This window comes from the organism of the source record quoted next, unplaced genomic scaffold (genome assembly GCF_019419815.1).
Source record: "Pyrus x bretschneideri cultivar Hongxiangsu unplaced genomic scaffold, Pyrus_bretschneideri_v1 Contig44, whole genome shotgun sequence".
Lineage (NCBI taxonomy): Eukaryota > Viridiplantae > Streptophyta > Magnoliopsida > Rosales > Rosaceae > Pyrus > Pyrus x bretschneideri.
In genome coordinates, this window is record NW_025999768.1 from 3,841,138 (window position 1) to 3,864,246 (window position 23,109).

At 38.4% G+C, this 23,109-nt stretch overlaps 4 protein-coding genes across 6 annotated transcripts; 2 read left to right on the forward strand and 2 right to left on the reverse strand.

Annotated features, from left to right (window-relative positions):
- Window positions 1-1,130: 1,130 nt before the first annotated feature.
- Window positions 1,131-5,383, reverse strand: LOC103955980 (probable GMP synthase [glutamine-hydrolyzing]). Its single transcript, XM_009367896.3, has 5 exons — window positions 4,002-5,383; window positions 3,008-3,065; window positions 2,822-2,905; window positions 2,546-2,687; window positions 1,131-1,719 (listed from the first exon to the last, which is right to left on the reverse strand). The coding sequence occupies exons 1-5, from the start codon at window positions 4,483-4,485 to the stop codon at window positions 1,351-1,353; spliced, it is 1,137 nt and encodes a 378-aa protein (XP_009366171.1). The 5' UTR covers window positions 4,486-5,383; the 3' UTR covers window positions 1,131-1,350.
- A 1,421-nt stretch (window positions 5,384-6,804) lies between these two features.
- On the reverse strand, window positions 6,805-8,778 carry LOC103955981 (26S proteasome non-ATPase regulatory subunit 9). Its single transcript, XM_009367897.3, has 5 exons — window positions 8,584-8,778; window positions 8,411-8,471; window positions 8,130-8,234; window positions 7,506-7,848; window positions 6,805-7,003 (listed from the first exon to the last, which is right to left on the reverse strand). The coding sequence occupies exons 1-5, from the start codon at window positions 8,722-8,724 to the stop codon at window positions 6,982-6,984; spliced, it is 672 nt and encodes a 223-aa protein (XP_009366172.2). The 5' UTR covers window positions 8,725-8,778; the 3' UTR covers window positions 6,805-6,981.
- Window positions 8,779-14,396: 5,618 nt separating this feature from the next.
- On the forward strand, window positions 14,397-18,197 carry LOC103955983 (leucine aminopeptidase 1). 2 transcript variants are annotated; one of them, XM_009367903.3, is made up of 10 exons: window positions 14,397-14,630; window positions 15,004-15,412; window positions 15,521-15,715; window positions 15,945-16,170; window positions 16,441-16,567; window positions 16,679-16,774; window positions 16,963-17,040; window positions 17,241-17,301; window positions 17,425-17,612; window positions 17,848-18,197. In XM_009367903.3, the coding sequence occupies exons 1-10, from the start codon at window positions 14,412-14,414 to the stop codon at window positions 17,974-17,976; spliced, it is 1,728 nt and encodes a 575-aa protein (XP_009366178.2). In that variant the 5' UTR covers window positions 14,397-14,411; the 3' UTR covers window positions 17,977-18,197. The 2 variants fall into 2 exon arrangements, with proteins under 2 accessions (XP_009366178.2, XP_018505125.2); XM_018649609.2 differs by lacking the exon at window positions 17,848-18,197 and adding an exon at window positions 17,707-17,845.
- Window positions 18,198-19,211: 1,014 nt separating this feature from the next.
- Window positions 19,212-23,084, forward strand: LOC103955982. 2 transcript variants are annotated; one of them, XM_048567398.1, is made up of 9 exons: window positions 19,212-19,581; window positions 19,946-19,987; window positions 20,515-20,597; window positions 20,692-20,793; window positions 20,900-21,114; window positions 21,593-21,687; window positions 21,764-21,871; window positions 22,133-22,175; window positions 22,948-23,084. In XM_048567398.1, exons 1-9 carry the CDS (start codon window positions 19,440-19,442, stop codon window positions 23,027-23,029), a joined length of 912 nt encoding a protein of 303 aa, XP_048423355.1. In that variant the 5' UTR covers window positions 19,212-19,439; the 3' UTR covers window positions 23,030-23,084. The 2 variants fall into 2 exon arrangements, with proteins under 2 accessions (XP_048423355.1, XP_009366175.1); XM_009367900.3 differs by lacking the exon at window positions 22,948-23,084 and having other exon boundaries at window positions 19,217-19,581; window positions 21,764-22,259.
- The last annotated feature ends 25 nt before the right edge of the window (window positions 23,085-23,109 follow it).

Below are 23,109 nucleotides of genomic sequence, written 5' to 3' on the forward strand. Positions count from 1 at the left end.
GTATGGGTTGGTATAGTGAAAATCGAGCAAAGGTTTGAAATCTTCAATTCGGTTTGAAACTTGTACTGATGCATCGAACTTGTACAGATACATTATTTGGAGACATCAGTTTTGTTTTGACGTACCGTTTGATTCGAAGATAAAAATAACATGCCGTCTCATGTGGTGCTAGAGTTGCATGAGAACGGGAATCAATCTGTCATCAATATGTGAGTTACTATATTATATTACTACCCTCACATCATTTTGCATGTTAATCTAAAAGTTGTTACAAACACGACATATATGTAAATAAGTAAAACCGAACACGACCTATTGACACTCCCACTTGAAATAAAAAGAGTGGGACCGCACATTTTAGGTGATGTTGGCGAGCCACCAAACTCAATGCAGACTTCTCTATCAATAAGGAGTTCCCCCGTCAGGCTGTCCTATTGGAGACAAGGCGACATCGTGCTATAGACCCTTCATTGTCAATTTGTCACCACCACCAGCTGTCACCCACAACTTTAAGGTCAAACCTCGAGTAATTTATAGTATACTCCGACGTATCTTATATATCTTGATATTTGTGGTTGGTTCAGGTTCACGGACATGGATTTCCTCTGAATCCATGCATTTTAATCCTAAGGATCCATTAATTCGGACTATTAAAATTTGATCAAACAACTACAAATAGGAATGTACTTTAAAAGTTATAATAACTTTAGCCTTGAATCAAATTTCAATGATCCCGGACTAGTAGATCCTTAGGATTAGGATGCATAGATCCGGAGAAGATCCATGTCCCAAGTTCACACACCAAGATCCAACACTCCAATTTTCAGTGTATAAAACACCTCAGAGCATAGTAAAAATTTTGAAACGGTAATTCAAATTGTAGAGGGCGACCTTGACAATGTTTCTTCTTTATGACCGAAAGGTCCGGATTCGAGTTGTGGAGTCAACGACCATCGCAAAGCAGGATGCCAACGAGCCTTATTAGCTTGAAGTCACCCTTTAATTCAGATTGTGAAGCATTGTAGCGTTTTTTTCAGTTTCTTTTTCCTTCTTTTTAATTAATTAGTACCCTAATCTGGTTTTGAAGAGATCTAATTACTAATATCTAAACTGTACACAAAATTGTATACTGGTTTTTGAAGGCTTTCTCAAGCAACAGCACAATCACCAGTTTAATTTTAATCCACTTCAGTAATCCACATTGCCAGAATCCATATTTTGCTTCAGAATTTCATTAATTACAACACAAAACCCTCTTCACTACTACTCAATACAAAGTGTAGCTCCCAATCGGTCAATGCGGCTTAACTGATGATTCAACCCCGCTGGGCTGACCAAAGGCACTGCCTTTCACAAGTCCGACGAGAAACTCAACTTGTCTATGGCGACGGATAACTCTGATTCTATCCCGTTCTCCGTTTTCTTTCCAGCCTCATCCTTGGTGCCGTTCTCTCCCTTCCCATCTGCAGCGTTTACGCACTCCTGGAATCTGAAGCAACCAATGAGATGGTCGTTTGTGATTCCGGCGACCTGCATGAAAGAGTAAACGACAGTGGGCCCCACACTCCGGAACCCTCTTCTCACAAGGTCTTTGCTTATGACGTCTGCTTTTGGAGTTTTTGCCGGAACCTGCCGAGGATACCGGAATCGGCTGACGATGGGCTTGTTATTCACAAAGCTCCAGATATACTTGTCAAATGACCCAAACTCCTCTATGACCTGGCATCAGCAAAACCTGCAAAAAGTTAGTTGCAATGATAGAGATTAAAGAAATGTGCAATCATGGCCTTCCGTAAAAAGGGTTTTCGGATATCGATTAAACGGCTGGAAAACTATCGAGTTGGATAAGTGAATTCAGGACTAGTAATGAAGCGAGCTGGCATGCCGAATAAAGGGAATAATTAGGTTGGATGACCAATTGTTGAGGTATGATGGAAGGTCAGGCTCCTTCAAAGGATGATAGAACTATAATTTGTCCTCTAATGTGATACAAATAACAAAGATGTTCAGGACCACAATGCAACTACCTTTTCCACCTAACCTACTTGACCAAATGATCACTAAACACTCATTATATGCCACTTAATTGCTTGCACAAACAACAGAAAACACGTGGGTCCCTGGGTCTATACCGGGGAAAACTCAGCGAATGAGGCTATTTGGCTTGTAAAGAAAGAATTTCTCTGAGTGGGACACTGACACGGCCTCTTGGTGTTACTAATCCACGGTGTTGTAGCAATATGGCTGATAGCATTAACAAACAGATCCATATGTTCCATCATGAGTGGATCATTGGTGTTCGTGTCACCCGAAAAAATTACACATAGATTGATGCATAAATAAAACTAGTAAAGGTACATTAAAACTTGCCAAGTTGGCTTATATTGGGTATCATTGAAAAGGTAAGTTTGCGATGGATAAGCATACAGGCATATGATTTCTAGTACTTTCCCTATATGAGTTAGTAGTGGTTTACTAAGCTGGAATGAGTGTGCATCTTCTGCAATTCAATCTCAAACAATTGGAGAAGGAAATGAACATATACCTTGGTTGTTTGACGTGCATTCTCAATGACAGCACGCAACTTCGGTTCAGACAATAGGGAACTTGCAGCACTTCCTGGTGCTATTAGCTTCTTCTCATTCAATTTTGAAACGGCAATGGGATCAAAATGTGCAAAAACTTCCCTGAAAGAAAATAAATAAATACCCATTCAACAAGGAAGGGACCATCACTGAAAAGGCCCCAACAGTTTGTAACGAATATAATTCAGGGTAAGTCGGTTGATAAATAGAAAAGAGAACTTTCACAGAGACAGTACCTGAAGATGTGCTTTTTGCTTAAAATGGCAGGCCATGAAAGCTCAGCCAAAGCACCTGATAGGACCAGAAGCTCAAACAGTTTCCTGCATGTGATCAAGAAGATAAAGAAATGACGGTGAAGTATATTTTTATAAAGTAATAGTCATTACTGTCAACATATAGCAAACAGTGTTGCTATGACTTACTTATCATCGTGTACTGGAAGCCCCCATTCTTCATCATGAAAAGCAGCATAACATGGATCTGCTTCAACATACCAGGCTCTATTAGAATATAAATATCCGGAAGAAGAATTCCAAGCCATGTAGAAAATCCTATTTGTTTCAACTATACAAAATGAGTGTCTAAGCTAACATTAACGTAATTCTACCTCCACAATACTTGGCAAGGTTAAGCTAGCTTACCCCTCCTCTTTGGTTGGATTCATTTGACAAGCACACAATAAGCAGAAATGCACAACTTTCGCAAATTGTTTACTTCTGCAGTTATATATCTGTTTTCTACCATTCATGCACCAATAATGTGAAATGTGAATTATTCATAAAAAACGAGACAAAATCAAAATAATAGCCGCTCAGTGACTACAATTTTTTGGCTTGGACATCATAACAGTGTACTATACACATTTGATATCTCATACAAAAGCTGAAGAGAGTAATCCAAATTAAGCCTTGATCATAATTACTTCAATCAACCAAATTTACTTAAAATCGCCTATTCACAAACCTTATGCTCCCTTAACTTGAACCTCTTCGTTCTAAGGTACAAACTGCTTTTATCTTGTTGGAATACGAACTGCATCCTAGTCATTTTCGTTTTGAACTGATGCTAACTCGTATCTACATCACCAAGTCTAATCTTAAATCAGAGGGGGCATGGGGCGTAAAGAATAAATTGCCTACACTTTGCTGAATTATTAACTAAATCATGACAGTCCTAGTGCTAGTCTAAAGCGTGCCCCAAATTAGCATTTTGGTCAGTAAATTCCCCTCAAATTTTCCAAAGGCAAGCTCAAGATGGTACAAAACAATAGGGGATGTGACAAAAACTCTAGAAATCCTAATGGTATGCTTTACCAGATAAGAATATATCCAGAGAAGATTTACATTTCTAACTAGAAAACCATAAACAATTACCAACGCAAACAGTTTGTCTAGAATCAAAGAAATGAAAACGAACCAGTATTTGGCGTCACCCAAGTGCATCTCTTCTTAGACTGTGAACCATCAAGAGGAGAGTCCAATCCACCATCAGAAACAACACTTCTCGGCTTTGAAACATACTGCTTCCTCCCACTCCCTACACTATTTGACCGAATCACCCTACCCGTGGATGATCTACTATGAAACGAATCCGTAGAGGCATCCGATGAACAAGATGCATTTAGCGAAACATTAGAGTGCAATAGCTGCTCGTGCCGACGAAGCACTGAATGAACCTTGGGAGAATGCGGTTGAGGAGAGGTAGTATGCATTGAAGATTGACGGGTTTTCTTCTCTTCAGCTGATTTAACCTCCTTACCCAATTTCTCAGCCTTTCTCAGTGGCTTTGAAGCCGGTTTTCTCGAACTGAACGTCCCCGCCTTGTTCCCAGCAGGTCCAAGCACTGGCCTTGACTCTGAATCAGCCACATTGATAGACCTTACTCTTGGAGCTCCTGACATCGATATCACTCCTTTAGTTGAACACCAAATTCTTCAAAGATCTCAGCTTTATTACACCAATAAAAAAAACTACGGAATCGACCGGACTATGAATTTGCCTGAGCCGCCTCAAATCATCGAAAACCCATCTTCGAAATTCACTGAAACCCAGTTTCTCTTTCACCTTCAAAAGCTCAAATCACCAGAAAAACTCTGAAAGCATATAAATTTGACACTTGCAGTAGCTACATTCATTGACTTTGCTCTTCAAGTTCCCGAAACAGATCTCAACTTTTCAACCACACGATCCCCCAGTCCCAAAGTTACACTCCTACCACTTTTGGTCCATTCACATTCAAATCATCAAAATTTCACCAATCCAGTATCTCAAACCCCTCTCACAGAAACCAACTAAAGCCCCCATTTTTCCAAAACCCCAGATTCCAGATGCCCAAAATCCCCAAGAAAATCCCTAAGAAATTCAAAACCCACTTACAATTTCACAGAAAATAATTGAAAGAAAAATAGCTTCACCTTCTGGTGCCAAAGCAAGGGCTTTACATATGAGCTTCCAAATAGCCTCGAAACCCAGATATTCCCACTCTCAACTTCTGTGAAAAATCAACTATCTGAAAGAAATGAGGCAGTAAAGTACAAGTTGTTCAAACGAAAACGACGTGGTTTGGTCCCTGCAACACCTGGAAAGAGTAAAGCTGACACAAAAGACATGGCCTCTTTTCAATTCCCATGCTTTCTTCACTTTCCGGGAAAAAAAGAAAGTTTCCGGGCAAATGCGGGAAAGTGGGTTTTTGTGAGGAGTGAGGAGCAAAATGGTTTCGATCTCCAGAAATTGAAATTTTCCTCTCCCTGAATTTGGACAGAGAGAGAGACAGAATTAGAGCAAAAGACGGAGAGAGAGAGTGTGAAAGATTGTCCTGTTTTGTCTTCTCGTCGGGTGACCTAAAGAGCCGGTGAGAGGTTACGCTTTACCCGTTTTTGCCCGGTAAAATTGATCGCCTGCCGCGCTGCTCAAATTTCCACTCACTCTATTCACTAAAAGTTAATATACAAAGATATTTCTCCTTTTTAGTTAAATTTTTTTTCTCCAAAAGTTAATATAAAACCTAAAATTAAATTATGACTCGTTTAAATGTGTTTTTAAATTGATTGAAAGTGCTATTAGCGATCCTAAAAAAACACTCGAAATGCTTTCAGTAAGAAGGATCAGATATGCGTTTATTCCAACAAGCATTTGAATTATTAGGTCATTGAAAAGTTTGAACTACTTATCATTAGAGTTAAGCTTTTTAGTGTAAACTTGTAAATAAGTATGTTATTAAAATGATTAGATAAAACGAAATAAGAACCATGGATGATGAGAGGGTCGTAGTCTGTTTGCCCTTTTTTTTATGTAAAGATAATGTTTCTAATTCTTTTGATGTGCAGGAGAAGAAAAATTTGTTTATCCGTTATGTGTCCTCCAGATGTTACTCAATTAGTGATATAATAATTCGTACCCTACTAAAAAATGGAATTAAACTATCTATTATATTAAAAAATAAAAAAATACTCAAATACCTTATTTAATAACACACTTCTTGGTGTTTTAAGGTGTTTTGCTACCCAATTATTTAAATGGCACACTTCACCTTCACAACTTATTACTAAATATATAATTCAAATAGTTTCTAATTTTTTTAGTGGAAATAGTCGAAGCAACCATTGAGTTTTGAGCTCAATGAACATACATAAATAAAATCTACAAAATACCATATAAAAGGTAGAATATTTTGTAAACAAAACGATAATCTACATTAAATTAACGTAAACTCTGAAAAAAGAGATTTAAACTCGAGTGAATAGATTTTATATATCCGCTCCATTCAGTACGACTAAACCGTAAATTACAAATATGTAATATCTTGCCTCATTTGCCCTTTCAAGATGGGCTAAGCTACAGGTGAGAGTGACAGCCTTCATATATTGGCATGACCTTAATTGGAGTTTGACAATTTGGAACGACACACAAATATTTCGGTCTCAAGGGCATTAGTAATAACATATAACGGTGTGACAGACACTCCGAAAAACTTTTCATTTGTCAACGGAATACGGTTGACAAGTGAGCTTGGTGCAGCTGCAATGAAGCTGTCAAAAGACTTTAGTAAACCATACATAATGTAATAAAAAGGGCTATTTCTGAAAGCTACCATAACTTAAACGTGTTTTTTTCGCGGCGAGAAAGAAGTCGACGAGAAGATGTAGCACCAATCTTAACCACACAATCTCTTTCAATGGTCAGGATGAAAACCCTCGTAAAAAGAGAAACAACACCAAAAGTAAAGCAAATAATGTCGCGATTTCAACCAATGTATACATCTGAAAAAGGAAGAAACCGGAATGGAAACGGGCATAAACTAAAGGGCACTATGTTCTGGAATTTGACATGATTGAGACCAACGTTAATTAAACTGTCTTTGAGTCCTCTGGCTTGTGAAGAACTGGAAAACAGAACGCTCACAGGATCCGGAAATGGCAGCTGCAAGCACCGACAAAACAACAAACAGTAAGTGAAACAAAATACTACACTTTGCTTGCAAAAAAATAAAAAGGGACCAGGTCCGTTAAGGATGTGTTGTTTTGTTTAGCAAAGCAAGCTTTAGGTTGGGCACAACATTCCAAATAGCACCCGCCTACCTAATAATGGTAGGCAATTTGTGACCAAAGGGTTCATAATCTCACCATCCAAATTAAGTTGACAATTTAACAATTTCCTGACCAAAGGTTTTCTATGATATCATTCTTAGATTGGATGTTAGACTTAGAAGAAGATTAATAGTAATTCAATGTTACTTGATGAACAACGGAAATTTACCGAAGAAGCCGTCAATTATATATTCTTTGGGGAACTTTTAAGACCCTCAATAGCACTAATACGAAATGTTAACCAATGCCCTCCCTAACAAAGAAGTTATGACAAGTAATCAAATCATGAATGCATTTAACAAAAGAAAAATGAAACGAAATGAAATGACACTTACCCGAGTAGACCCCTGCCTTGCCATGTTCTAGGTGTCATGGTTAAGTTGACTTGAGCACCTTGCCTTACAAGTATTACAGGTATCCCACGGCCCTGATTACATTGAGCCTCAGAAGCAAGTTTCTGCAACAAATTATCGCCATTTTCCACACTACCAAATTTAACAATCTGATCTCCAAGCTGCAAACCATCCTCTGCTGCTGGTGATTCATCAGCTATCTCATCCACCAACGCAAAGGGTACGCTCACAATCACATCCACATCCATGGCATTGATAGAACCAGTATGAACATTGGTTGAGGATGCAGATGCAACCACGTTGCCAACTGATGCGCTTTGGCCATCTGACACCCATTATCACAAAAACATTAGACAAAAATGCAGGTGTCACATATCTTGATAAATACACAGTACAATATATATTTAGCTCCTATCCGGAAGGGCCAATAAATCCCAGAATTCTCACAGTGCATCCATCATCACAGAAACATTAGACGAAAAGGCAGGTGTCACATATCTTGATAAATACACACAATACATATCAAAACACGAAACAGATTAAACCGTAGAAAATGTAACTTTCCTACCAAAACGATAATACGCATGCCGGGTTTCAAAAACCTACCTGAATCTTTAAGTGATGATTGTTTCGGAATAAGCCTTGCCGAATGCAGAACTTCTATATTTCGGTTCAATTTCTCGGTAACCTCTTTGTGATCATTTCGCAATTCTGCAATTACAAGCAAGACCACAAAGAAATAAGAAATACCAACATCAGAACCGCCATTACAAGCAATAAACAAAGCTCCCCAACCAACTTATAAGTGAAAAAACAATAATTTATTACGATTAATTAATTTAATATGCAATTTGTTCAAATACAACAGTAAAATATCCAATTTTTACCAGCAAGACGACGCCTTTCCGCTCGCACAGCTGGGATGTCAATGTCTTCGCGAGGAAAACCCTACACATTCGAAGAGGACGGAACACCAAAAACCCTAAATCCCCAAATATTGTTAATTTAAAAAAAAAAAAAAAAAGTAACTATATTAAAAATAAATAAATAAAAGATTGACCTCGGAGTCAAGGAGGTTGCCGGAGATTCCAGGGCCGCCGGGCTGAGTAAGAAGCTCGATGATAGCGTTCATCTCCGCCTCCAGGGCAGTCCTCTTCTCCATCAGGCCCATCGTCTCCCCCTTCAGATTCGTTCTCACCATTTTTTCCTTCTCTTCCCCTTTTTTTCTTTTCTTTTCTGTACTTGAGTTGAGACTGTGAGAGAACCAGAGAGAATAAAACCGTTGGCGGTCAGTCAAGGGTAATTTTGGGAAAATCAAATAAACGTTTCACGTGCTTGACACGTGCATCATTCCTAATTTGAAGATGAAAATTTTGGAGTCACGAGAGTTTTCTAATCTTCGACCCTTTGTAAATTGATATGCACAACCATCGAATTTCAAACTGCAAACACCGAGAAACATTACACACTCTATTACCACTACGTCAGCTACTTATTTGTTAAATTTGGCTTACTAAATTTGGACCTAGCTTGGTCTAGGCAATGACCTTATCCGACTACTTCAGGGTCGGTCCTGTTAATCCAAATGAAATGTTATCACGTCATTGTTTATTTTTCTATTTTAAGTTTCTATATGACAGGCATGTAAAAAACTATGTACTTAAATTATCGATAATTTGTACTTCTTACTAACTAATTATTTTTTGGCTTGGTTAGGGCAGGATCTAGATTTGGATGAAATAACTTTCTTTTTATTCAATCGCTACAAGATCAACAATTCCATGAGCTTGAATTCCGGTTGATATACAAAATTTTACAACGAATGAGACCAATGTAGAGTAAGATAGGTCCCAACATACATAGAATATTACTTTCTTATGAAAGAAGTTCTGTGAATAATGTCATGTGAAGCAAATTTTTTGTGTTAATTAATATATTACAGTCTTCTAATTTCTAATCATATAGGTTTTGGTTAAATATAATATCAGATTTTTACCATCAGGTCCAATATTACTGTGAGGATGAAAGTGATGTTACTTTGAATTTGGGTGAGGATGTTTTTATAGCCGCACAAATTAAAATTGTCGCAACAAGGACAGCAGCATTGATTCTTTCTTATTTGATCCAAGCTTATTTAGGCGATGCCAGTTTCAAACCCGTCGTAATGTATGGGTAAAAACTTAACACTCTATCTATTAGAAAAGTGGAACAAATTTGCATTTGCATTGGAGAATAAAGATGGTTATTTTTTTACCAATATTAATAGTACGATTATTCTTGTCTTTAGAAAAATGAAAACCTTTTAGGATGGCTTAAACCTCAAAAAAGTGGGGGAATTTCGTTCTTGATAGGAAGGACAAGACATTGTTTTACGGAGTTTGATTCTCTCTCCTCCCATTTCATCTTCTCTTTGGTGTCCTCCTCTCTCTCTTTCCCTTCTCTCTCTCTCTCTCTCTCTCTCTCTCTCTCTCTCTCCATAGAGAAGGCTACACTTGACGTGGTATAATCTTGAGCGTTCAAGTAGGAGAGCATTAGAAAAGAGGGAAAATGGGAGAATTTGTCGTACAACAAGTGATATATATATTAGTGGTCATAACGAAAGATTCTAATATAAGGGTGAAATATATGAGAGAAATCCTAATACGGCGATAAACTCTTGTAGTACCAGAGAAATACCCATTTGAACTCTGGGTCACATGACCTAAAGTTTTTAGTTAAAAATGATTTTCCTTGGTTTGTAAAGACGTAATTTTCATAACAACACATTAATAATCGATAACATATCAATATGCTTATTTGATGGTCGAACATGTTTCGTGATCAGATAATCCGACCATATGGAAAATATGATTCTCTTACTTAGAAAAAAGAGAAACCGGGCCTGGAGTCGAGCCCAACCATTTGGATAGTCTCCATGGACTGGCATGCCTGATGTTGGAATCAAACCAAAGCCCAAAACATAAAATAAACCAGAAAAATGAAAGGGAAAAAAAAACCCTCAAAATAAAAAGACATCTGAAAATTCCGCACATGGTTTTATCATCTAAAAGGAAAAGAATTCATATTTTTTGAAAAAAATGGGATAGTTGTGGGATCACTAAATCTTTTACACCAATGTATCGTACTGTCACATCTCGGCTCAGGGCAGATCACTTTTCCGGTCTGCTCCATCACCGTAGCACGATATTGTCCACTTTGGCCCCCGACCATGCCCTCATGGTTTTGTTTCTGAGAACTCACGAGCAACTTCCCAGTGGGTCACCCATCATGGGATTGCTCTAGCCCTCTTCTCGCTTAAATTCGGAGTTCCCATGGAACCCGAAGCCAGTAAGCTCCAAAAATGCCTCGTGCTAGGTAGGGATGAGAATATACATTTAAGGATCACTCCCCTGGGCGATGTGGGATGTCACAATCCACCCCCCTTAGGGGCCCGACGTCCTCGTCGGCACACCACGGCCAGGGTTAGGCTTTGATACCAAATTGTCATATCTCCGCTCGGGGCGGATCACTTCCCTGGGCCGCTCCACCACTGTAGCACGATATTGTTCGCTTTGGGCTCCGACCATGCCCTCACGGTTTTGTTTCTGGGAACTCACGAGCAACTTTCCAATGGGTCACCCAAAAACCCTAAATCCCCAAATATTGTTAATTTAAAAAAAAAAAAAAAAAAAAGTAACTATATTAAAAATAAATAAATAAAAGATTGACCTCGGAGTCAAGGAGGTTGCTGGAGATTCCAGGGCCGCCGGGCTGAGTAAGAAGCTCAATGATAGCGTTCATCTCCGCCTCCAGGGCAGTCCTCTTCTCCATCAGGCCCATCGTCTCCCCCTTCAGATTCGTTCTCACCATTTTTTCCTTCTCTTCGCCTTTTTTTCTTTTCTTTTCTGTACTTGAGTTGAGACTGTGAGAGAACCAGAGAGAATAAAACCGTTGGCGGTCAGTCAAGGGTAATTTTGGGAAAATCAAATAAACGTTTCACGTGCTTGACACGTGCATCATTCCTAATTTGAAGATGAAAATTTTGGAGTCACGAGAGTTTTCTAATCTTCGACCCTTTGTAAATTGATATGCACAACCATCGAATTTCAAACTGCAAACACCGAGAAACATTACACACTCTATTACCACTATTGTCACATCCCGGCCCGGGTGGGACCACTTCCCGGGCCCGCTCCACCACCGTAGCACGATATTGTCCGCTTTGGGCCCCGACCACGCCCTCACGGTTTTGTTTTTGGGAACTCACACGAGAACTTCCCGATGGGTCACCCATCCTGGGAGTGCTCTCGCGCGCTACTCGCTTAACTTTGGAGTTCCTACGGAACCCAAAGCCAGTGAGCTCCCAAAAGGCCTCGTGCTAGGTAGGGATGAGAATATACATTTAAGGATCACCCCCTGGGCGATGTGGGATGTCACAATCCACCCCCCTTAGGGGCCCGACGTCCTAGTCGGCACACACGCGACCAGGGTTAGGCTCTGATACCAAATTGTCACATCCCCGCCTGGGGCGCACCACTTCCCGGGCCCGCTCCACCACCGTAGCACGATATTGTCCGCTTTGGGCCCCAACCACGCCATCACGGTTTTGTTTTTGGGAACTCACACGAGAACTTCCCGATAGGTCACCCATCCTGGGAATGCTCTCGCGCGCTACTCGCTTAACTTCGGAGTTCCATGGAACCCGAAGCCAGTGAGCTCCCAAAAGGCCTCGTGCTAGGTAAGGATGGGAATATACATTTAAGGATCACTCCCCTGGGCGATGTGGGATGTCACAACTACGTCAGCTACTTATTTGTTAAATTTGGCTTACTAAATTTAGACCTAGCTTGGTCTAGGCAATGATCTTATCCGACTACCTCAGGGTCGGCCCTGTCAATCCAAATGAAATGTTATCACGTCATTGTTTATTTTTCTATTTTAAGTTTCTATATGACAGGCATGTAAAAAACTATGTACTTAAATTATCGATAATTTGTACTTCTTACTAACTAATTATTTTTTGGCTTGGTTAGGGCAGGATCTAGATTTGGATGAAATAACTTTCTTTTTATTCAATCGCTACAAGATCAACAATTCCATGAGCTTGAATTTCGGTTGATATACAAACTTTTACAACGAATGAGACCAATGTAGAGTCAGATAGGTCCCGAAATACATAGAATATTACTTTCTTATGAAAGAAGTTCTGTGAATAATGTCATCTGAAGCAAATTTTTTGTGTTAATTAATATATTACAGTCTTCTGATTTCTAATCATATAGGTTTTGGTTAAATATAATATCAGATTTTTACCACCAGGTCCAATATTACTGTGAGAATGAAAGTGATGTTACTTAGAATTTGGGTGAGGATGTTTTTATAACCGCACAAATTAAAATTGTCGCAACAAGGACATCAGCATTGATTCTTTCTTATTTGATCCAAGCTTATTTAGGCGACTGCCAGTTTCAAACCCATGATGTATGGTTAAAAACTCAACACTCTATTTATTAGCAAAGTGGAACAAATTTACGTTTGCGTTATAAAGATGGTTATTTTTTTACCAATATTAATAGTACGATTATTCTTGTCTTTAGAAAAATGAAAACCCTTTAGGATGGCTTAAGCCTCAAAAAAGTGGGGGAATTTCGTTCTTGATAGGAAGGACAAGACATTGTTTTACTGAGTTTGATTCTCTCTCCTCCCATTTCATCTTCTCTTCGGTCCTCCTCTCTTTCTTTCCCTTCTCTCTCTCTCTCTCTCTCTCTCTCCATAGAGAAGGCTACACTTGACGTGGTATAATCTTGAGCGTTCAAGTAGGAGAGCATTAGAAAAGAGGGAAAATGGGAGAATTTGTCGTACAACAAGTGATATATATATTAGTGGTCATAACGAAAGATTCTAATATAAGGGTGAAATATATGAGAGAAATCCTAATACGGCGATAAACTCTTGTAGTACCAGAGAAATACGCATTTGAACTCTGGGTCACATGACCTAAAGTTTTTAGTTAAAAATGATTTTCCTTGGTTTGTAAAGACGTAATTTTCATAACAACACATTAATAATCGATAACATATCAATATGCTTATTTGATGGTCGAACATGTTTCGTGATCAGATAATCCGACCATATGGAAAATATGATTCTCTTACTTAGAAAAAAGAGAAACCGGGCCTGGAGTCGAGCCCAACCATTTGGATAGTCTCCATGGACTGGCATGCCTGATGTTGGAATCAAACCAAAGCCCAAAACATAAAATAAACCAGAAAAATGAAAGGGAAAAAAAAACCCTCAAAATAAAAAGACATCTGAAAATTCCGCACATGGTTTTATCATCTAAAAGGAAAAGAATTCATATTTTTTGAAAAAAAAATGTGATAGTTGTGGGATCACTAAATCTTTTATACCAATGTATCGTACTCTTTCAACCAGGTCATCATAAAAAAATACTGAAAAATATTTTCGAAATGAGTTGAATTTCAACTATTCAAAATCGTTTATTTTTAAATCTCCATTTATAGATTATTTTGCAAAGAAAAAAAAAATCAATCGGAAACAATTTGATCATTTAATTATCGGAATGAAACTTCACTGTTTCTTGTGGAAAAATTGTCTGTCAAATTTTTGAATTCAGCTAGATGTCTCAAATATTTTCAATTTGACTAATATTTTGCAAGAAAGATTTATGAACTGCAACTTGAAAAATAAGCGGTTCAGATCGTTAAAGTTTGATATAATGTGAACTCGACAACCATCCATTTTTTTTTTCTTTTTTTCTTTTAAGTACATAAATATTTTTACACTAAATCATCCGTTTTTGAAAAAATGAAAATTCCTTCCTGTAAAGGCCTCGATCGTCTAGAGGCAGGCTCATTATAAATACAGAGGACTAGGCAACACTTAAAAATGGTGACTGCCGTTGTAGTGTCCTTGGCATCTACGCTTATTGCCGTCACTTCACCTTCGTCCTCTTCCTCCTTTTTGACGAAATTACGGTCTGCCCGCAGTCTCCGACTTTCTTTTGCAGTTACACAACTGTGCTCTTGCAGAGGGAAGCTCATGGCTCACACTCTTGCTCGGGCCAATCTCGGCCTCACTCACCCTTCTGGCATCGACGCCCCTAAGGTATGTTTCTCTCATCGCTTTCCCAATCCAGTATATCTATGTTCGTCGATGGAAGGTTGTAATTTCGATCATTTTTTGGGGTTGGTTTGTGGAAAATGATTTTTTGATAGGTGGGTTTGTGATTGTTTAGAGGTGTTGAGTGTTGTAATTGTTAGTTTTTTCATGTAATTTGATTAATTTGATGGATTTGGTGGGTTTATATCTGTAAAGATTCGATCTTTGTATGTGGGGTGATTGTATTTTTTGTTTATAAACAATCAAAACGATATAAACAAAAAATATATGGATCATGTTGCATTTGATTGATTATATTGGATTCAGTTGTGGAAGAACTTGAATATGTTGAACTGATATGTGTGTTAATTCCTGGAAGATCTCTTTTGCCGCGAAAGAGCTCCATGCAGCAGAATGGAAAGGAGACCTACTTGCAGTGGGTGTCTCAGAGAAAGATTTGGCGAAAGATGAGAACTCCAAGTTTCAAAATTCAGTATTGAAGAAGCTAGATTCCCATTTGGGTGGTCTATTGGCTGAAGCATCTTCTGAGGAAGACTTCACCGGAAAGTCTGGCCAGTCAACAGTTGTTAGGCTTCCGGGTCTTGGCTCAAAGAGGGTCGGCTTGTTTGGGCTTGGCCAATCTGCTTCGTCTACAGAGGCTTTCCAAGGTCTTGGTAAGGCAGCAGCAGCAGCAGCAAAGGCTGTTCAAGCCGGTGACATTGCTATTGTGCTTGCCTCTTCAGAGGGGATTTCTGCAAAATCTAATACTGCTTCTGCAATAGCTTCTGGTACTTTGGCCCAATATTTTCTTTATTCTAATTTGGTATTTGGTATTCTGATATGGTAATATACTAATAGTTGTGGTAAACATGTTGGAATGACTTGAATTACTGTAGGAACTGTGCTGGGGATATATGAAGATAATAGGTACAAATCAGAGTCAAAGAAATCAGTTCTAAAATCTGTTGACATTCTTGGTCTCGGAACTGGACCTGAAGTAGAGAAAAAGCTCAAGTATGCTGAAGATGTTACTTCTGGAATAATTTTTGGGAAAGAGCTAGTAAATTCACCTGCCAATGTTCTTACACCTGGTTCGTATGAGCTATTTTCTTGCAGTTGTTATCCTTTAATATCGATGTTATTTAGCCGGCACTTTCTTCATTTAGTTCATTGATCAGTTTCAGTAATGAAAATCTGGATTCTCTATAGTGTTTCCATTTAGCTGGCATATACTGGTATTTCCCAATTTTTCGTTCATCGGTCCCTGTTCATCTAGATATTTCCTATAATTGACTGTCTGCAATGTTTATTATGTCTCAGGGAAACTAGCTGAAGAGGCCTCAAAGATTGCTTCCACATACAGTGATGTTCTGTCTGCAAATATATTAAATGAAGAGCAATGCAAAGAACTGAAAATGGGTTCTTATTTGGCTGTTGCCGCAGCCTCAGCAAATCCTCCACATTTTATTCACTTGATTTACAAACCCCCTGGTGGACCTGCTAAGGTCAAATTAGGGTTGGTTGGTAAAGGACTGACCTTTGACAGGTGATTGCAAATGATTTAGAATGAACTTTTTGCTCCTAGTTCTTTTAGCTCTTGCAAAATAGAACTGTTTGGTTTAGCTGCCTGTAAATTTTGTGATATTACAATGTGTCTGGTAAAGGGTTTAGTTACTGAGTTTCATGGTGGGATGAAGTCTATATAGCAGTAAGTGTTAAGCAAGTCGTTCGTTTCCTCTCATACTGTGTACATCATTTTTTCTCTTTATCAATGAGCTGACTCTGTGTTGTTTGCTTTATCTTTTTATGTTATCAGCGGTGGCTACAACATCAAGACAGGGCCTGGCTGTTCGGTTGAACTCATGAAATTTGATATGGGAGGTTCAGCAGCCATATTAGGTGCAGCAAAAGCCATTGCTCAAATCAAACCGCCTGGTGTAGAGGTAAGTCATCGTGTTTTCCATGTTTCTATTGTTGGGAAAGATGTATGATTGATCTGTTGCAGTTTTTAGTGATGTACGAGTATGGATCAATAATGGGTAGTGTGTGTGCAGGTTCATTTCATTGTTGCAGCTTGTGAGAATATGATAAGTGGAACAGGTATGAGGCCTGGAGACATTGTGACAGCATCAAATGGAAAGACAATTGAGGTATGTTTTCTGACTAATTGTTAAAATGTATTTAACATAACGTGAAGAATTATTTTACTGCATTATCTTTGATTTGAGCAGATGTTTTCTAGCTGATGAGAGGTTTAACCGTCTAATTGATTCACTATATGCGAATCCATGTTTTTATGAACTAAAATTCTATCTATTTGCTTCAATTTCTGCTGCAGGTCAATAACACTGATGCTGAAGGTAGACTTACTCTGGCAGACGCTTTGGTATATGCTTGTAACCAAGGTGTTGATAAGGTATTCATGTGGTGATGCATCATGGCTATGCATTTTGTATCTTTAATATCGGTGCTAGTTTTGTAACTATTAACTGGTCTTTCTTTCATCAGAATTGAGTTCTAGAACTGTGCAATTGTTGAAAAGCTTATTTGTTTGTACTTTCTTGATGTATGGTACTTAACAATTACTAGTACTGCTAACACTATCATATTGTGCAGATTGTTGACCTGGCAACCTTAACGGGTGCTTGCGTGGTTGCTCTTGGACCCTCAATAGCAGGTATAAACATAATTTTACAAGCATTTAGTAAATGCTTAGTAATGCAAAGTCTCGTTTCTGCTGGGATAGGATTTCTGAAAGCTGTCATATCTGTTTACGTGATGTTAAAACTTTCCCTTTCAGGTGTCTTCACACCAAGTGATGACCTGGCGAAGGAGGTATTTGCAGCTTCAGAAATCAGTGGGGAGAAATTTTGGAGGTTGCCATTGGAGGAGAGTTATTGGGAGACAATGAAATCCGGAATAGCTGATATGCTCAACACCGGTGGTCGTGCAGGTGGTTCAATCAATGCTGCTCTCTTCTTGAAGCAGGTATATGATTGCATAGTTTTATTCTCGGTGTCTTCTGTGCTTCTTGCTTCACCACTGAAATAACTTGACATCCGTTTCACCTTTTCCGGTTAAGTGGAGGGCTAAAGCCCAAAAAACTACACTACGACGAATCTAGGACTGTCTTCTCCTTTGTTCCCATTGATGACAAAACCTGCCTTATTGTGTCCTGTTGTCTCACATACTAATGACAATTTTTGCAACTATGCTTTTGCAGTTTGTGGACGAAAAGGTTCAGTGGATGCACATTGACATGGCCGGGCCTGTTTGGAATGACGAGAAACGCACTGCTACAGGGTTCGGTGTTTCCACTCTGGTGGAGTGGGTTCAGAAGAACTCTTCTTAGGTGGCTGAAGCATCCGTCGACATAAGCATCACCAGCCGAGGCAACCGAAGCATCTTGATGTGCCGGGAGTCGACTTTAGTTGTTGAATAAAATGTGCAGGAAAAGAAATGGAAAGGGTTAATGGACCTAGCCTCCTCGGCATGGTCTTGTTAAGTTTTTACCTTTTATCTTGTCGTTAGAACATTAAAAGTTTAAATAAAAAGAGAGAGCTTATGAGTAAAGTAGTCGTTTTCTCGGTGCCCTGTAAGAAGAAAAATGAAAAAAGTAAAGCCGTATTCAACAAGCTTGTAGTTTATGGCTCGTTTGAATATACTTTTAAAATAACTGAAAACGTTTTTAAAGAAATTATTTTTGGGTTTCAAAAGCATTTAAAGTGTTTTTTGCAAAAAGTACCAGTTATGTGCTTCTTTCAGGAAGCACTTAAATTGCTTTTTTCAGGATTTACTTGTATCTTTACTAATGATTAGTTTTAAAAACATTTTCACTAAAAGCGTTTTCAGTCATTTTAAAAATACATTCAAACGAGCTCCTAAACGGTCAAGAATGTTTATCCACCTTTAAGCTTTTTGATAATAAGTGTTGATATGAATGGTTTGGATTTCTGAGCCCGCCAACTTTGGATCCAATAAGGATAAAAATGGGAGGAAAAATAATGAAAAAGGTTTAAAAATTTTGAGTTTTAACAATAAAGAAAAAATAAAGAGTAAAATGAATAGTACAAGAATTGATTTTTTAGTGTAAAAATGTGGTTTTTCGTTAAAGTGAACAATACCATAAGTTTTTTGTTAAAGTTCCTAAAAATGGGATTGGAATTTCCACTCACAATGAAGGGTTAGATACCATCGACAACGTTGTATTTTGGTGTGGTGTTCAAACTCTCGAATGTAGTCTAGAAAGCGGGATATGGAGAGGATCTCAATTCCTCTTAACCAATAAAGAAATTTTTTTAATAACTTATATCAAATTCGGTTCATATTTCTTCAAATATAATTGTAAACACGCGATAAAGAAACTTTGGTAATATTACAAATCTTCTTTAATTTTTAGGTATGATTGTCTGACTATAACAACTTTCATATTGAATAAAAGCACATGAAATTTTTTATGGTTAAAAAAATATAAAAATCAAGATTTTATGATTATTAAGCTAAACATATCCTATACAAACATTCTAATCACCATAGAATTTGTGTGGAAATTTTTTTCTGTGAGTACTTGTAAAACATTTGACAAAATTTTCTCACGCTTCAGACACAATTGACTCTCTCCCCTCTCTCTCCTCTTCTTTTAATATTGGAGCTTCGTCATCTCTTAGAATCTGCTCCCCTGAGCTTACAAGAATGGAGTAAGCAGAGGAAATCTCATCTGCTCCCTTCTTTTTGGTGGAGCATGATGCAGCAACAAATATTGATCATGTAACAAATAAAAGAGCAGGCAGAGATTTTTACCTGAAGAACCAAAAAATGAGTGTTTCTTTGACAGTGATGGCCTTCAATCTTCACGAAGATCAGACGGAAGACAGTCCCTACTCGTGGGATAAGAGAAAGGATTTATGCATTAGCGTCATTACTAGCTATTCTCCTATGATTCTGTGTACCCAGCAAGGTAAATATTTTCTTCTGCTTCCTTTCATTTGCTACGATTTTGACATGGATCTTGCTTGTTTTTTGGTTGTGATTTGATTGAAATGGTCATCTGGGTCTGTTTTTATTTGATTTTTGGAGCTGGGGTTTTGCTCTTTTGGGATTTAGTTTGGTTTCTCTGTTGAAATGTGTTGGGGGTGAGCTGGGTTTGCGGTGAGTGAGTTCTCTGGGGTGAAGGTTGATTGAATAGGGCAATGTTATTGGTGTGCTGGGTTTACATTTTTCTGTTCAAAATGCTTGATTGTGTACTTAAAATTGAAATGTTAATAGTTGGTGTCTTTCTTGTTTCTGGAATTTGATTCTTTTATGTTCATTTTCTGCTTCAGGAGTTAAATCACAGTTGGATTATCTTCAGCAGTGCTTGCCAGGTAACTTTCTCTCCAAAACGTAAATTTTTCGATTCTTCGAATTACAGCATCGGTATTTTGTCTTATGGTTGAGGAAAGGCAGGTCTTAGTGCTCGCTTTCTTGAGTACATGTTTCGATTGTTTGTTTCTTATGAAGAATGGCTCATAGGTCATGTTTCTGTTTGCTTAATTAAGAAAGAATTGCAATTAAGTTGGTGAAGGTTCGTGCTATTTCACATAGATACAATGTTCTCTTTTTTGACAGTTTGACAAGAGGCATTATTATGTATCATACGCAAGATGCAATTATGGTGTCTGTCCCTTCCCGCTTTAATTGATTTTGTTTACCTACGACTTTCCATGTATAAAATGAAACATACACGTCACTGTTTTTTCCATATTGAGATATTCTTGAAGAACGGTTTGCTGGCAAGCCTGGCATCGATCTTCATTATATAGAATGCAATGGTCTTATGGCAATGCAATCTCCTTTCTCTCCTCTTATTTATTTCCGCTTATGATTGGACTGGTATTATCATATTCGTTAGGTTATGATCAATTTGGAATATCAAGAAAAGGGCCCGAAGACACTGCTGATGAACATTGCACCATCTTCTATGACAAGGAGAAGGTGAAGTTCCCTTCTGTTTGTCGTGCCAGATGCCTTTTTTTGTCGAGAACTTGTGAACTTTGACCTTCTTTATGCCATTTTTTCATAAAATTAGGTGGAGATGCTTGAAGGTGGAACATTTTGGTTGTCAGAGTCACCTTCTGTTCCCGGAAGCATGTCATGGGGTTCTGAGGTTCCATGTATTGCAACATGGGTGATATCCTTACCAGTTTACTTTCATAAACTTAGATAATCTTCAACAACTGCTTTAACATTTCCATGAAAGAGCGCCGTATCATTTGTTATCTTGACATGATGTCCACACATTTCAACTGAAAGGAGCTGAGCCACCTGGATTTTCCTTCCAGATAGTAAATACAAACATGGATGAGTTCAGTGCTCGTGCTCGTCGACGAAGTGCTTTGCTCACATGGCAGCACATAGCGTCCTTACCACCTGGCTTGCCAGTTGTATATTGTGGAGGTTTCAACACACAAAAGGAATCAACTACCGGCCGGTTTCTTTTGGGGAGATCAAGGTTCAGTTAACATGTGGATATTCAATTGTTTTTACATTTTGCAATTTTTCCATATTTTTTACCAGTCTCCATTTATGCAATAGCCCATAAGGTTGGGACTTAGGAATTATGAAATAGACAGGAAACTATGATGCTTTTGCGAGCTGACAGATTTTTGTAAGGAGCATCCTTCATTTGTGCCTCTAGTTATAGTACTACTTGAGAAATCTCGGACACCTCCTTCCTCTTGTCCTCGTTTTGATCCCCTTCCACTTTTGCAAACCCACCAGATCCCTTTTTCATTTATCCACCGGATATTTGTTTGGTGGATAGGATTTCAATTTAAAATTGGCAATATCGAAATCATCCTCCGTTAGATATAGTGTGAGACGAATTTACATGCTAGTCTCTCTCTGCTAGGAAGCTCACCAGATAGGTGGTGGATTTTCTTTAACAGCTTGTTCTTTTTAGTAAATCTTCTCCCTTGGCTTCCCTGCAGAGAGCACGGTGCAGTGGGGGATATGAGGGATGCATGGCCTAATGCTCGTGTGAGGAAAAATGCCTCTCTCATTCGCACTTTCCATGGATTTAAAGGTACCTGCTATACCACTACTACTTTTAATGCTGCTTGTTGAGCATGATTTAATTTCATAGAACGTGATGCTTTCAGGTGACAAACAAGGAGCTCTTGAATTCCTCAAGTTGATTTTCAGAGCGCTCTGCCTCTGCTGGGATCGACAAACACAGGATCTACATGTAGATTGGATTCTTTTTAGAGGTAGATCTCTTATCCCTGTCTTGTGTGAAGTGGTGAGTGATAACATTGATGGATATTACCCATCCTCTCACTATCCCATATTTGCCGAGTTTATGCTTCCTCGTACGGTGAGAATGATTGACCCCCCTGCTCCCGAGGAGAACTGATATGCATCTGTTTTGAACCGACACCTCCCCATTTTAATCCTCCGATCACTGAAGGTCGTGTTCGTAATTTTCGGATTTAGACAGTCATTTAATGCACAATTTTTTCTTTTGATAGCTATACCGAGTTCTTCAATTTACTCGAAGGTGCATCGAAAGAGGTAGCAACAATTTTATTTCAAGTGTTTGACGTTTTGTACTGTTGCTTTACCCTCAAGTTTTATGGAATGGAATTTGATTGATTATTTACGCTTCAAGCAAACTTTTGGTCAAGGTTCATAAAGAGAGTATATATTGTTAATTGTTTGTTTACAAAACAAGTGAACGAAAATTGTTTAAACTAAACAAGAGTTGAATGAAATCTACTCCGAATCTCTGTGTTTGGAGCTTGCGGATTCAGAGATTCAGACCACTCAATTTCAATCATACAGCTCCTATTAGCTCATCTCACTGACTTACTTCACAACACTTAAATCTTGGGATGCTCCAAATATCTCTCTTGAACGGTCCGAATCTCTTGGTTCTTGGGTTCCGAACACAGAAATCTAGAGTGGATCTCATTTCGTTTTAGGGAAGTGATTTTCACACACCTTTTTTATTCCTGACCATTAGATTGAGTAAATTAAACAGAATAATGGACATGCTTAAACATGGATGTGTGTGAGGTAAAAAAATATGTGTATTTATCATTTCCCTTTCCTTTAATGTATCTATTACACACATCTCGAAATTTAAACTTATCTAGTACTAATTAATAGATCGGTGAATAAAAATGCAGAAAAAGTTATAAATGATGGTTTCAAATATAAGCACAAAGTTACGACCAAACAAATTGAGAGTGATTTTAAACTCGAACGTTTCAACCAACACTTGCATGGTTTTTATTTTTATATTTTTCAACTTGTAATCACCGTCAGTCCGTCAGTCCGTCAGGCCGTCCGTGAAGTCCAAACCAATCCCCACCGCACATCGGACCCGCGAAAAATCCAACGGCGATGACAGGGATTTCAAATGACAGCCTCGTCTTGTAAATCCCAACAATCTGGTTTTAGAGAGAGAGAGAGCTTCTCGTTCTTCTCGTGTTTTTAAAGCAAA